Source organism: Macrobrachium rosenbergii, chromosome 10, assembly GCF_040412425.1.
Source record: "Macrobrachium rosenbergii isolate ZJJX-2024 chromosome 10, ASM4041242v1, whole genome shotgun sequence".
In the NCBI taxonomy this organism is placed as follows: Eukaryota; Metazoa; Arthropoda; class Malacostraca; order Decapoda; family Palaemonidae; genus Macrobrachium; species Macrobrachium rosenbergii.
This window is the reverse complement of record NC_089750.1, coordinates 42,702,734-42,719,157: the sequence shown is the minus strand read 5'-3', so window position 1 is coordinate 42,719,157 and position 16,424 is coordinate 42,702,734. Positions and strand designations below refer to the sequence as shown.

At 41.0% G+C, this 16,424-nt stretch overlaps 1 protein-coding gene across 3 annotated transcripts in view; it reads left to right on the top strand.

Annotated features, from left to right (window-relative positions):
• P5CDh1 (delta-1-Pyrroline-5-carboxylate dehydrogenase 1) overlaps positions 1-16,424 on the top strand; it is a 196,169-nt gene that overhangs the window by 144,788 nt on the left and 34,957 nt on the right. For all 3 annotated transcript variants that reach the window (XM_067110189.1, XM_067110190.1, XM_067110188.1), the window contains exon 7: positions 2,552-2,739. In XM_067110189.1, the coding sequence (XP_066966290.1) occupies positions 2,552-2,739 (188 nt within the window). The remainder of the gene's footprint in view (positions 1-2,551; positions 2,740-16,424) is intronic.

Below are 16,424 nucleotides of genomic sequence, written 5' to 3'. Positions count from 1 at the left end.
ACATTCAGTCGCAAAGAGACAAAAGTTTTCACTCTAATGACACCTCTACTGAAACGCCAACAAGAGGTGTCTGCACAACACAAAAGCAGCGGCAAATGAAGGGCCGCTAGTACAAATAGGCACAGTAGTAAGTCGGAGAGGAATACTAGGCAATAGAAGGGGACTGAACAAAAGGGAAGGGTTAATGTCAGAAATGGAAGGCATAAATGATGATACAGGATAGGTAAATGACTGAACAACTGAAGTACTGATGCATGATTCAAAAACTGCCAAAGTAACTGGAATACTAAGCCCTTAGCCCCTACATAACCCAGCAGGATCACACACATCACTGTCACTCTCACCAAATGAAAATAATGTGAGAGCCAGTGGATGCGAGCGCTAACCTTTACTGAATAAATCTTTTAGAGAATGAGTCAATTTGAGACAGTAGATGGCTGTGAGAGAGAGAGAGATAACAAAAGGCATAGATCTCCGTCCCAAGAAATGCTTTGGTTCCCTGGCACCAACGAAAGCCTACTGATGCAGGGCAGTCCAGAGGGCTTACACGGACGTTGTGAAGTTTTATTTTCAAACAATGGCAAATGATCATGATTCAACTCTACTTGCACTGACTTGGTTAAAAATTCGGTTTACACAAAATTCGTTCCTACAGAACCTAATGCTTCCATCTCTGCTTGCTGTAGATGACATAATTCAGTCCAAAAAACAAACACAATATTGTAAAGGAGGAAAACAGCCTGAAATAGTAAAATTATTACAGCTGATCCATACCATATGCACAAGGGCATAGCAGGAAGAATTCTGTCAAGAATGTAAACATTCCAATGCCACCTGGTGGGAAACAGATAATTATAGACAGTCCATCTGGGTCAGCCAAGAATTGTTCTTTTGTTTATTTTGAATGCTGATTGCACCTAATGGCTCGAAGATGTAAGCTAACTTTAGGAGTAAGATTCATCCCAGATAATATTAGTATACTTGGCATTTAATTTCAAAGATATATCTGCAAATTTAGTTATGTACTTACAAAAATATGTACAATACAGTACTGTACAGTATAGCCTTACAAAAATATAGCCAATTGCAGTAGTTCTGCGTGCTTGTACTTACAGATATATAAGATACACAAAACTTATCCAGTTTGAAAAAAGATCATAAACAATACTCACTTGTTTAATGCAGTGCAGTAATATGTTTAATACAGTAATGTTGAGTTACATTACATATATTTCTCTGCCTTGGTATGTGTGCATCTCGTGAAAAGATATATTCTTCCTATGCTCTCATTGTGGCCCCTCCCACCCCACCCTTTGTCTAGCCCACTGCAACCATATTTTCACACAACAGAAAAAGACATCTGTTTATGTTCTGGACACTGGGTCTCAGTGTACATTTGTGTAACCACACATATTGGCATACCTTATGTCCATTGAAGGAAATACTGAGGTGATTGTCTACCTTTCAAGCTGAGGAAAGACATATTGTAGATGTGGTGTGGCTGTGTGTCCATACTGGAAATAGAGGAAATTTGATGAATTCTCTGATCACAGAGAATGTAAAAACTTCTGTTCACATTCTTGGATTACATAACCTAGGCGGAAGTTAAAGGAATCTCATTTGTAGACTGCTAAATACTGCCTGATATTCTTGGTAGTTTTGGCATAATGATCAATGCTTGTTACTACAGGACACACATCAATGAGCATGGAAAGTTTGGTGACATCACTTATTACAATGTGCCACCAGTGCCATAGTTTTCAGCAAGATGCCTTTCTGTCAGATTGTGAGGTTAATGAATATGAGTCCTAACATTTTGACCAAGTGTACAGGATCATTTGCTGGTGTATTTGCACTTATGTAAATTATACGTATTATAATGAAATGTCACCTTCATAAACTCCAGTGCCACTTGTTAGGTACTTGGTACTTGAAATCCCTTGTTGTATCACGAAAAACATGGCACACCTAAGAAAATTCTCAAGAAAAATACAAGGAACTGGAAATCTTATGGACCTTTGGCATCCCTCGCCAATCAAGGTAAGTCAGTTTTTTGCAGTCTAACATCAATTGAAGCATGGCCTTGAGTCTGCTGAAAGAATACTGGGTAAACAGTATGATGGATGTACCCCTCCACAGTTTGCAATTGAGAGAATTGGATGTATGACTATTCATCATCCCTAAATGGTTCATGATAATTTGGACAAGTGCCACCCTTGAGTAATTTACAAATGAAAGTAAATTTGTCACTATAAGTACATGGCACTAATACTAAGATTGGTTTTTTGTTTGATATTGGTCATTTTTAAGGAATTATCTGTTGGCTTGAAAACATTTATTGCTCTTTGTGAGCTATCGTCAGTTGGTCTGTTTGACTTGGAAAGATTGGCACATTCCTGGTGTGTCATGGCAAAGAACTATGACTATAAAAGACTGGTTTGTATGAGGAAGAATCCAATTTACCTTAAAGCATTAGTGTTTGAATAATGTACTCTTGTTCAGTGTATAATACAAAGCTGGATATCAATGAATGCAAATTTTTATTTTACAGGGTAATGTTGTTCTATGGAAACCATCTGATACAGCTATTATAAGTAATTATATGGTATACAAGATCATGCGAGAAGTTGGTGTTCCTGGTGGAGTTGTTAGTTTCATTCCTGCTGATGGTCCAGTTTTTGGTGACACTATCACAAAGGCTCCACAACTTGCAGCAATAAATTTCACCGGCTCAGTACCGTATGTTCAAGTTCTCATCCATATGCAATCAATATTATTATTTTTTATTGTTATTGCCAAATAAACAAACCAGACTACTGAACTGAAACTCTTAACTCTCATAGGGCTGGACCTAAGGATTATAATTAAACCTTTTACAGTTGCTTACAACTTAATTGCTGGATAAATTTAAAATACAGTATTGAAGATTCTGACAGCTCCTGTAAGATGATTGGTATCCAAGACTTTGTATTCATTGTTAGTTGAAATAGAACAATTTTTCCATGTTAATGATGAGTCACACATTATAAAATGGAATATGGTCATTTGGCATAACTATAAAAAATCTATTGTCTTAGGGTTGGAATTTGTTTCATTGGGTGTGCATGCGTGTGTAAAGTAAATAGGGATGTTTAAATGAAATCTAATTTTGGTTAACATTTAAAATTACAAGCTTTTAATTTATCCGAAAGTGTAAATGATCTATTTAGAAATGCTTCTGCTGATTCAAATTAGACTTGAGGTAGTCTCTCCTTAGCTTCACAAGATATTACAAGAGGTAGTTTTTAGCTCTGCTAGATAATGAAGGTCTTGTTGGTACACTGTTCTCCTGTGTGCAGTACAGCACTCATTGCTTGTATAATCACACCATTGACATGAATTGCTGATGTTAAGGTCATAAGAAGATAAAAATATTTGAGCGTATGGTGATGCCACCTGTATAATGATAAAGAGTAAAAGTTTGATGTTTAATTATTGAAATTATGCAGATAACAAACAGTATTGCTGAATATGTATCCGGAAATCAAGAAAGCCCTGTCTGTATGAATCATTCAAATAACCTGAACAAGAAAGTTGTACTTCAGATTTTACTAGATTATTGGTCAATGTTTAAATGTTTAAGAATGTGTTTTGTATGTGTTGGCTTTCATTAGTGCCACACTTATATTTTACAACACATTGTTCAGCAGTTTGTATCCGTTTATTGGTTAGTCCCCATAAATAAATATCATCTACAGTATACATTGTGTGGATACACTGCAGGAATTAGGCTATAGAATTTAAAGAGTAATTGAACATTTTCAGTGCAATTAGCTTTTTAGTTTTCTGTGTGTCCACACTTTTTTCTGTCTGCCCTCAGATCTTAAAAACTACTGAGGCTAGAGGGCTGCAAATTGGTATGTTGATCATCCACCCCCCAATCATCAACATACCAAATTACAGCCCTCTACCCTGAGTAATTTTTATTTTATTTAAGGATAAAGTTGGCCATAATCGTGCTTCTGGCGACGATATAGGACAGGCAACCACTGGGCCGTGGTTAAACTTTCGTGGGCCGAGATCAACGAAAAATAGATCTATTTTCGGTGCCCTTGCTTATATGCTGTAGCGGCTGTACAGAAAACACATGATTGCGCCGAAGAAACTTCGGCGCATATTTTACTTATTTGATAGCGTAGCCACTGTTCATCCTCCAAGGAATTACCCTTGTGGTTCCCCAGGGCTTCATAAGACAGACCAACCAATATCAAAGAATTCTCTCATACATGGCCGTGTATGACAAATTATAAAAGACTCAGGGCAAGAGAGCTCATTCCCTTGTCTACAGCAGTCAGCCAGTTTTCCTTCACCTTTTTCACACTCAGGTGACAACAGCAAAGATCCCCAATACTCTCTGGTCTTGGCGAGATACTCACACTCCCCCAACTGAGCTCTGGAGTATTTTCAAAATTAGAGGGCCATGTTGATGAGAAGTTGCAATTATATGCTGAGGACAGCTAAGTGCCTAGTCTTAAGCTCTTGTAAAAAGTTTATTCCATGGAATTTTCTCAGTTAGGCATAATTGTTAAATTTGGAATAGGCTGCATCATGTCTTCTGCTTTTGCTGTCAGCTCGTGAAGGGTGAAGCTTCATGTCAAAAGACTTGATTGCAGTGACCTAGCAAGGCTTCATGAGGGAATCATAGGTACCATATCGTTGGTCATTTGGCGTTTTCACATTTCTTGGAGCAGAATAGAAGTTTGGCACTAAATTTTCAGATACCTAGAAGTCAACCTAGAAGTCCTTATATTCCTTCATTGGTTTTACTGGGTCACCATCAAAGTGTTTCATGTTCATCCAACGCCTCAATACAATGAGACTGTTTGTTAAAGTTAAAGTTAAAGATTGGTGGTTTCAGTCCTCCCACAGGCTATTACCTCTCGGTCGGATGTCAGCTGAGTAACCCCAACCATTACGTCACTCATTTCAGTAACCATCCGGTAGACAGTCTCACCATCCGCCCCTAGCGAACGCGGGTTCCCGAGATTACAAGGCCAACAGGTTACCAACTGTACTAGCCAGGTGATGTACACAGAGCTCCTTCAAGCCACTGTTAAGTTGCTGCCATGAAAATTAAAGCACCTCAGTATTCATGCTTGAAAGATACGAAGTGGTGTCACATTCGTAAAGGCTTTTCAGTTTAGTTAAGCCCGACCTATTGCTAACCTATGAAAGAAGTCATCTGCCAGTCTATACCAATTAGCTGGGATTAGTATAATGGAAGAGGTGTGAGAGAGGTGCGAAATAATGAGCAGGAAGACAAGTACTGCTGGTTCATTGATGAAGCGACCCGCTTATAAAGCGGCGTGCGGACGTCTGCGTATAACACAGAGACTGTGGGTACAAAAATTTACAGGTGACCTGAGGTCAAACTATTTCTCTACACAAAACAGGGCAGGTACATACAGAAAACATAATGATTAACAATGACTGGTTAGACATAAAAATACTCTGTCACATATACATGGTGCAAAGTCAAATGAACAGATAATATAAATATACAATTCATAATAATGATAATAAATTGTGTCCGTCTGACCCTAGGTCGCACGTGAAGGCACCACGGAAAACGGGATGTTCATTACAGAGAACCTGTTGAGCTGGGACTTTACAATACCCCCCCCCCCACCAAGACGTAGGTAACGTCTGATCAAAGCAGGTATCTGCTGGGGCGGTGGAGGGGGGCCTCGCTTTCTCGATGCCTGGGAATTGCCCCCGACATCTTCCTCTCAAAATGCGGGCTTGAGGCAGTCTATCGATACCCAGTCTTCCTTCCCATGGATGGCTACCCGGAATGCCTTTCTGTTCCCCTCAAGCACCAGGAAAGGCCCCCTGTAGGGCCTGGTTAAGGGTGGTCATACGGCGTCATCCCTGACGAAGATGTGGGTGGCGGAGGACAGACCGGGAGGCATGAAGGGGGACATCCTGTTGGTGTATGTCCGCTGGCAGGGGCCGAACTTCCCAACCCTGTAGCGAAGCCTCTGCTTTGTCAAGTCATCCCTGTCCTCTGCAATGAGTTCCCCCGGGACTACCCGGGTCTCCCCGTAGACTTTTTCTGCTGTGGATGGGTCGCTGTTGGCTCTGGGGGCGGTCCTTAGCTTGAGGAGGACCCAGGGCAGCTGGTACTTCCAACTCTCAGAGGTGCAACAAGCCATGAGGGACGCCTTCAGGGACCTGTGGAACCTTTCCACCATTCCATTGGCTGCCGGGTTGTGGGCGGTGGTGCTGTGGTGAGTGGTCCCCAGAAGGCGTGCCAGGGCGGTCCACAGCTCGGACAGGAAAGCGGGCCCCTGTCCATAGTTATATGGTCCGGGACACCAAACCGGCTGATCCAGCTGGAGAGGAGGGCCTCTGCACACGCACTGGAGGTGGCTTCTTCCTTGGGCGTAGCTTCGGGCCACCTAGTGGAGCGGTCGACGATTGTTAGAAGGTATCTTGCTCCTCCTGACGGGGGAAGAGGATCCACTACGACGTGGATGTACCTGAAACATCTCCTCGGCTGGGGAAAATTGCCCACCCCAGACTCGGTGTGCTGCCCTACTTTGCTGGTCTTGCACTGTATGCACTGCCTTGCCCAGCCCATCACGTCCTTCTGTATGCAGTGCCAGACGAAATTCTCCATCAGCAGATGTCAAAGACCAGCCAACAATGGGAGGCAGGCACCAGTGGGCAAGGGCAGCCAGTGCTCACATTGCTCAGCAGTGTTGACCCTCTAGGGCCGGGGGGCATGTCCTTCCACTTCAGCGACGTGACGGCTGTGCGGTAAGCTGGGTTCTCTGGGTCGGCGGCTTGTTCGCAGGGGAGGTCTTCGTAGTCAATCCCGAACTGCACTGTGTCGATTTCGATCCTCGAGAGGGTTCTTCTTGCCAGGGAGGTACTTGATGGTGCAGGTGAACTCCGCGAGGTACCGCTGTTGCCTGGAGGACCATGAGTCCCCCAGCTTCGTGAAGGCGTGGACCAGCAGCTGGTGGTCCGTCCAAATCGTGAAGGACGTACCCTCCAGGAGGAACTTGAAGTGGCATACCACCTGGTACACTGTGGAGAGTTCCCTGTTGAAGGTGCTGTAGCAGGACTCGGTGGGGCTGAGTTTCCTGCTGAAGAAGGCGATGGGCTGAGGGGTTCCGTTGATGACTTGTTCCAGGACGGCCCCGCAGGCGACATTGCTGGCATCCGTCGTCAGCTGGAGGGGAGCGCTGGGGTCCTGATGGGCCAAAGCTGTTGCCTTGGTGAGGGCGGCCTTCATCAGGGAGGCAGCCTTCTGCTGGTCGGACCCCCACTCTAAGGTCTTCGGATGACCCTTGAGGACCTCAGTCAGGGGGGCCATGGTGTGCGCGATCCCATGGATGAATCTCCTGTAGTAGTTGACCATTCCGAGGAATTCTTGTACGGCCCTGATGGAGATAGGGGTGGGGAACCTGACGACAGCCTTGACCTTCGACGACACTGGGCGGACACCTCCTGAGGATATCTCGTGGCCTAGGAATTCCACCTTCTCGACGCTGAAGATGCACTTGTCGAACTGACTACGAGGCCACTCTCCTGCATGCGCTGCAGGACCTTCCAGATGTGCCGTAGGTGTTCCTTGTGGATCTGGGAAAAATTAGGATATCATCAACGTAGTAGACGCAGAAGTCCAAGTCCCCAAGGATGCTGTCCATCAGCCTCTGGAAGGCCGCACCCACGTTCCTCAGACCAAAGGTGGAGAAGGCATAGACATGGGACCCGAAAGGCATGACAATGGCGGTTTTGGGGATGTCTTCTGGAGGTACTGGTACCTGAAAATATGATTTCAAGAGATCTAATTTTGAGAATATTTTGGCCCCGTGGAAGGAGGCCGTTAGGTCCTGCATGTTTGGTAGAGAGTAGTGGTCAGGTTCTGTAGCGAGGTTGAGCCGCCTGTTCGCCGCAGGGTCTCCAGGAGCCGTCTGTTTTCTGCACCATGTGAAGGGGGAAGGCCCACGGGCTGGGAGCCTCATTGCATATGCCCATCTGTTCCATCTCGGCAAAGACCTTCTTGGCCTCCTGAAGGCACTGTGGGGGTAGCCTCCGGAACTTCAAGTGCATTGGGGGACCCGTTGTCTTGATGTGATGATATATCCCATGTTTGGTGGGGCCCTGGGCACCTGACGAAGCTTGAGTTTGAAAACTTCCGGGAATTCCTTCAGGAGGGAGCCATACTGGTGGGGCACAACTGAACAGATTGTGGGCTCCCTGGGGCCGGGCGACAAGGGCAGGGACCGGCAGGACTCGGTGTCCAGCAGGTGCCTGCAGCCGACGTCGACTGCCAGTGCAAAGTGGGCGAGGAAGTCCACACCCAGGAGTGGGGTCCTAACATCTGCGATGATGAAGTTCCACCTGTACCTCTGGCCAAGGATGGAGAACTACAGGAGCCTGGTGCCATAGGAGAGGATGGGAGACCCGTTGGCGGCCGTCAGGGAGGCAGCTGGGTCCGGCGGACGTCTGCGGTCCTCTCTGGAAGGCGGGAACACTGGCCGCATGGCCCCGGTGTCGATCAGCATCATCCTGCCGGAGATAGTGTCACAGACATAGAAGCCTACTGGTGCTGGGCCCCTGGGTGTTTCGGATGCTGCTGCCATGGTGGCCTGTGAGGGTGGCTGCCGCCTCCACCGTTTTTTGGAGGGGAGAATTCCGGGCAGCTTTCCCGAACCTCTGGTGGTAATAGCAAAGCCCCAGCCTCTCCCTCTTCTGCTAGTGGGGCGGCCTTCTCCTGTCGACGACATTGATGGGGTCCTCCGACTGGAGGCAGTTGATGGGGTGTGCGGGCATGGACGCCCGCTTCGCCGCCTTCGTGGAGTCTGTCAGCTGCTGCGCCACCCTGATCAGGTCCTCGGCCGGCAGGGTGTATGCTTCTGTGATCTGCCCACGGACCTCTGGGAGTAGCAGCCGCAGAAGATCTCCCTCGACAGGATGATTTCTTTGCGCCTGCCACTGCTGCCAGTCTCGGGGAGGAGGAGGAGGTCCTGAAGGGCATGCTAAGTTTCCAAGAGGTTTGTGTCCTGCCAGGGGTTGAGGGCGAGGTCGAGGGCACGGGCGGCTCTCTCGGAGACCAGCAGGGAGCAGGTCTCGACGAGATTGGCCTTTAACTCCTGGAAGGTGGTGGGGCTCGACATTGTCATTAACCACGGGGCGACCTTCTTGTATATCTCCTCCAGGAGGGCGTTGTGCGAGGGAGACGTCTGCCTCCGAGAAGTTCGCGGTTATTTGTATGTGGTTGGGAATGTCTGTGTCCATGCTCATTCCGCACTCTCACTTGGAGTGTGAGGGAACACTGGCGTCAATGCACACTTGGGAGCGTGCTGTATGGGTCTGCTAATGATGCCTGTGATTTGCCAACGAGGGTCGGTAACGCCCGAACGTTTTGTTAGAGCACCGTAGTTAGTCCATTATGGGCATGGGTTGGTTCATCAGGTCAAGTCTAGGTCGCCGTTTGGGTCCGTTAATGGCTCCAGGAATCACTCCGGGGAACACCACTGTGAGAGAGGTGCGAAATAATGAGCAGCAAGACAAGTACTGCTGGTTTATTGATGAAGCGACCTGCTTATAAAGCGGCGTGCAGGCGTCTGCGTATAATGCAGAGACCGTGGGTACAAAAATTTACAGGTGACCTGAGGTCAAACTATTTCTCTACACAAAACAGGACAGGTACATACAGAAAACATAATGATTAACAATGACTGGTTAGACATAAAAATACTCTGTCACATATAAGTGGTGCAAGGTCAAATGAACAGATAATAAATATACAATTCATAATAATGATAATAAATTGTGTCCGTCCGACCCTAGGTCGCACGTGAAGGCACCGCAGAAAACGGGATGTTCATTACAGAGAACCTGTTGAGCGGGAACTTTACAGAGGTACTGATTGCCCCAGAACCATACTGAAAAGCAGTGAACAGATTATTTTCCTTTTGTTGCTCAAGTAAGTTGTCCATTTCAACTATTAAAGAGTAAAAGAATGAAATTTAAGTCTATCAGTAAATCTTATTAATATGTAGCAGAGAATTGAGAAAGAAATCTCTCCTATAATTTCCAAGTCACTTGGTCTTGGAATATTTGACTAGCTCAGTTTATCCATGAAACATGCTACAAAGTGGAAGTGAAATGCAGGGCCCTCCTAGTTGATTGATCTTTAGGAGGTAAGGTGGAACTTTGACCTATTATATGTACAAGTGCCAGATTTGTTTATTTGGCTACAGAATAAAAAAAGGTCCTCTCATTCTCAGGTTTTATCTCCTTTTACTTCCTTTTTCAGGATAAATAAAATATGAGGAAGGCCACCTTCTGTGTCCATGTAAATTTGCTCAGCCCTGAGCAAATTTACATTTGTTATATCACAAACCCCTTTCTTGTACATTGTCTTTTGGGGGTCTGCTAAAATCCCTAAAAACCCTACATCTGGTAGAAAGTAAGATTCCTCTCACACCTTATAGGTCACCAAATACACATCTGGTTCTGTAGTGCTTCCACAGGTAACAATCTCACTTCTTTTGTGTCTGTTCTGAGTTACGGTTGTCATTCTTCCCTCTGAATTATTTTTGGATTACCATTACCTCATTGTATTTATATCTAACTATTTTAACACCTCAGTGCTAAGTTTTTTTTTTTTTAAGATAGGCTTTTTGTGTATCTACTGATCTGTGTTCATAGCTTTCCGGAAATCTACTGGTCTGTGTCATTAGCTGGCTAGAAATGAGACCTTTTTCTTTTTAGTATAATTGCCATTTCTGTAAGTCATTTGTTTTTTATCACTTATCCATTTATTGAACTACTAATAAATTATTTACAATAATCTACTATTATATGTTTACATTTTAGTTTGTTTTTTTTACATGTTCGGTATTTCAGTGCTCGCTGCCAGTTTTTAGCTTATTATATGTTTCCTTATCCTCTGAGAGAATGGGTGCTTGAAAGTTACTATTCAAATGTCGTTCTGTTTTCTCTTATTCATCATTGCAGAAGTATTGATTGCCGTCACCTAGTGATAACGATGTATTTTATTTTAATATGAAGTTCATATATTGTGTTTTCCTTTTACTTAACATATATATATATATATATATATATATATATATATATATATATATATATATATATATATATATATATACAATCTATATGTACACTTTATTCTAATATTTATCGTGCATTTTCTAGCTTAAGTGCTGAAGTATATATATATATATATATATATATATATATATATATATATATATATATATATATATATAAAGTTGGCAAAAACAAACAAACAAACACACACACACACACACATATATATGTTACACCAAAATGTGGATAATTGCCAAATGTGTACATTTTGCGAGAAAGTTGCAAAATGTACACATTTAGAAATTGCGCTTGCCAAATGTAGATAATTATCCACATATGGCAAAATTTTGCCATTTTTAAAAAAAAAGCAACGGCATTTTGCCGATTGTACACAATAGGCAGAATGAAACAAGAATCAAAGAGAATTAGTATTTATTGTTCAAACTAAAATTAGTATTTATTGTTCAAACTAAAAGGGATTGACACTACTTTAACACTTAAATATTGCTACAAGAACGACCAGGGTGGCAATGAGAGTTACATTTTAACAGCTTATTTATGCAGGAGCATCTGGAAGTTGTGCAATTTGTTTTACAGGCACACTTCACATACCCTTGGCCTCCTGTGTACCTGGTTACAGCGGTTCTCAAAGCCATTTCAACGTCAGGAACCTCATCTGGGGTGAGAGTTTCTCCGGTAACGGGGTCCATGTCAGCTGCCGTGTACCGGGTGGTTATGCGTCCTTCTCTGCAGCCTACCGGGTACAGGTCCTCATCTCTCTGCAGTACCACAACCAGGAGGTTCCTGCTGTCACTCGGCCCATGATCAAAGTCAGGAACTTTCAGCGTCGCGTTGTCACCCACTTGCAGGGCGCTTAAGAGGTTGTTTCGCTCTCCTTGTCATTCTAAGTGAGGTTTTTCTTGGCCGGCTGCAGCCAGTTGCCGAGCTTCAGCGAATTGCGGCGCCTCTTCTCCCATCTCGTTCCTCTTCCCCTTCCTGTTCCTCCTCTCCTTGTTCCTCTTCATCAGCCGCCCCTTCGGCTTCATTTTTTGGAGGATGGTGTCTAAATATTCTTCAGTTCTTATATTGCCGAGCATATTAGGTGGAATAACAGTGGATGCTAGGCCTACCTTGGGTTCGATCCGAACATGACTTTAAACGGACTTGTTTTTATGGTTTCATGTTCCGAAATGTTTATTTGCCACTGGACAAAGTGGACCCCAACGCTCCACCTGCTGGACTTGTTTTCGTGCATCCAAATTTTAATTTGTCTTGAATGACTCCATTCAATCTTTTTCAACTACCTTGGCTTTGTGGGTGGCGCGGCCGACCAGTAACGAGCTTAAGTTCAGGCCAGAGCGTAGACAACTCTGATATAGCGGCATTCTGAAACTCTCTCCCGTTATCCGTGCAGGATAACGGAGCGCCAAAGGTCAAAAATATTGGGAGAAGCGTGTTAGCAACCTCCTCAGCTCGTTTTGATGTAGGGCGCAGCACACAAAACTTGCTGAAATGGTTGATGAAGGTTAGAATATATTTAAATTCCCATCAGGTAATGTTTGAAAACTGATCAAGTCAATTTGGCATCGAGAAAAAAATAGTCTCACTTCTAACAGGCTTCACCACCAGACCTTTATGTACTCTACGTTTTTTCTTCTTGACACTCAATGCAAAAACTTATGAACATCTGGCAGCACTGGATAGTCAAATTAGCCCACTTCTTTGTCCTTCTTTGAAAGTTTTCTTTTCACCGCCATGACCCACAGCTGAATGCGCGACCGAAATGGCCTGATGAACTTCCTCAAAGCACACTATAAACTTAAATTCAGTTTCCAATCCTTTACGCTTCCGAATAAGTCGGTCATCGTCACCAACTCTGAGAATTTCGAATCTTTTTTTCATATTATTATAGTCATCGCTGGTTTTAGGCCCTTCCTTTTCAATTTTAAGCAGCTGATCTATCCACTGTGCACGTTTCTCTTTCCGAGGAATGACCACATTGTCATTCTTAGACTGTAATAAGTTGTCCAACTTCTGCTCAAACTGTTCTTTAAAGTCCGACGTGCCACTTGTGAGTTGGTAGGACAGACCTCTGTAGTAGCAGGGAAGATGAGGTGGGCGAGACGGTAGTTGCTACTGAGCTGGTAGATCTGGTTTAACTGCCCTCCTCCTTGCCCAACTGCACGATTTCAGCTCGTAAATAAGAAATGTTTCATATTAGTCTTAGTCTGAGAATTTCGAATCTTCTGCTCAAACTGCTCTTTAAAGTCCGACATGCCACTGGAACAAAAATCTGTTAACATTTGGCAAAATACTGTTGCAAAATCATGTTAACATTTGGCAATGTCCTTGCAAAAAGTAGAAAAACTGCCAAATGTGTACATTTGCAATCAATTTTGCCTATTGTGCACAATCGGCACCAAGCGCTGCAAATTGTACACAGTAGGCAAAATTAATTGCAAAATGTACATTTACACATTTTGCGTAACATATGTTTTATATATATATATATATATATATATATTATATATAATATATATATATATATATATATATATATATACGTAAATATACATATATTTATATGTATATACATATATATATATGTATATATATATATATATACATATATATATATATATATATATATGTGTGTGTGTGTGTGTGTGTGTATACTAGAGCACTTAAGCTAGAAAATACACAATAAATACTATATAAAGTGTACATAATAACTTGAATATATATATATATATATATATATATATATATATATATATATATATATATATATATATATATATGTGTGTGTGTGTGTGTGTGTGTGTGTGTGTATGTATGTATGTGTATCCTGCAGCAATTGAGCTAGAAAATATACAATAAATTCTCAAGTGTACATAAAGAAAATATGTCAGAAACCACCAAATGAATATGTGGGAAGGTTGTTAAAAACAAACACAATATATGAACTTTACATTAAAATAAAATGCATCGTTACCACCAGGTGAAGGCACTCAATACTTCTGCAATGATGAATAAGAGAAACAGAGCGACATTTGAATAGTAACTTTCAGGCACCCATTCTTTCAGAGGATAAGGAAACATGTAATAAGCTAAAACTGGTACGCCCTTATTATTACCTGCCCAGTAATTCGTCACTCTTCTGATCTGTGTTCATTATTATGTAAATATAATTAATTAAGAGAACCCTTGAGTTTACGTAATCTTCCCTCACACGAAGAAGACCACAGCCAGCATTGTTTCCCTCGATTTATTCATGTACATGGAGTTACCTTAACCAGTCTTATTAGTGAAATTTCTTAGTAATATACAGTAGATTTCTTGATAATGTAAAGAACGCCCTGCGATTATCCGTTGCCTTCAAGACCTTTCACCAACTTGCTAATTTTTTCTAGTGAACCCTCTCTCAAAATTATCACTAATTCATATTTTTTTTTTTAAATTAGGCAGTAAACTGTTAAAATATACAAAATACAAGCGTTTAAGTTCAATGGGTACAGAGTATTTGGCATTATAAGACATTTTTATGGAATTTGCATTTTCCCAGATTATGCATTTCCGCTGTCGGTTTGCAACCTCAACCCTGAAGAAATGGGGGAGCAACAGATATAAATATATATATATATATATATTATATTAATTTCTATAATCAGTAAGATACAAACGTCCTTTAATATCCAATTCAAATTACATCGGAAATAACATATTTTCATATATGTTACCGAAGAATTTTAGTTGATGATAAGTTCGTCGTCCGTGGGTTCGAAACCAGCGAAGGACAAGAACTCAGGACTACAGTGGACAAATTTAACCCACGGAGGGCCAAAAAAAGAACGTTTGCCGCTTAGGCCCCGATTAAAGAATCATCCATAGGTCTGACTGGATTGTATATGATATCACGGTGATGATGATATGTGCCATCTATCTGGATATATCTGTATTTATATATATATTAATATATATATTATATATGCAGTATATATATTATATATATATATATATATATAATAAATATATATAATGTATATATATATGTAAATATATATATATAATATATATATATGTAACATTATATTTATTTATATTAACATAATATATATACATATATAGTATATATATTTTATATAATATATATATAATGAAACATTTCTATATAGTCCTATATATTTATATATAAACTATATATGTTTTAATATGGTTTCAATGATATGGCCTTTATTTATATTTAGAAATTAAACAGAGCTGTAACTTCTGCGTATATATATGTCTATATATAACAGTTTATGGATAAAATTAAATATATATGATATATATATATATATTTTGGATAAATACTAATTTATGATTATGCCTATATAGTAATTGGAAATATATAAATAATTGATTGTTATATATATATAGTAAGGTCTACCAGTATATAATATATATATATATATATATATTTATATATATCAAATACCTATCGTGATATATAACGGACAAATCTATCATTTACTTTTTACCTTGTGTGAGACAACTTATTTTCACAAGTGAACAACATTAAAACTAGGAAAACTAATTCATTAAAAGCACAAACAATAGCTGATAGAATTTTGGCCAAACAATCAATCACGAAAAACAATTTAGACTGTACTAATTAGGAGCCAAGCAAAGTTTGGGAGGTGATGTTTTAAAATGAATAACAAGTGCAAGTACATTAAACGTATGAAAGAAAATAATATAACAATGAATTTAGATGCAGAAGAATAAATTTTAAAATAGCATAGAATGGATTAATCCATTGGTATGTAAACTTGATTAAAATATACTTCATTTAACTAAACGTTGGTTTTATTAAGTCTTTTGATTTAGTTGAATCTGGTCATTTTTCACTGAATCCTGGGGAAACTGAAATATTTCATTGGCAGCACTGCTTTAGGCCGCATAGATTATTTTCTTTGTGCGTTTTATAATCCGTACAAGTAAGGTAACGAGGGAAATTTTGCTGACAACTGACATATTAGTTCTTTTTTATCTTTAAACATGATTTTTTCACTGTGCTATTGAAATTTTTATGACTTGATCAAAGGGGATTTTTTTAAGTTTTTTGTAAGTCGTATCATCATCCAGTAAGGCATCGTCATATGAAATATGTAGTCAGCTTTATTTAAAAATTACAATACTATTCAGTCACGTATAAACTTTTTGTGGTGTGAATTATATTGTCTCTTTTGAGATCAGTCGAACTTTTCTTATAACGAGCAGGGAAAAATACTTTCATGGCTAACATTGGCAGCTCCATAAACAATACCTTT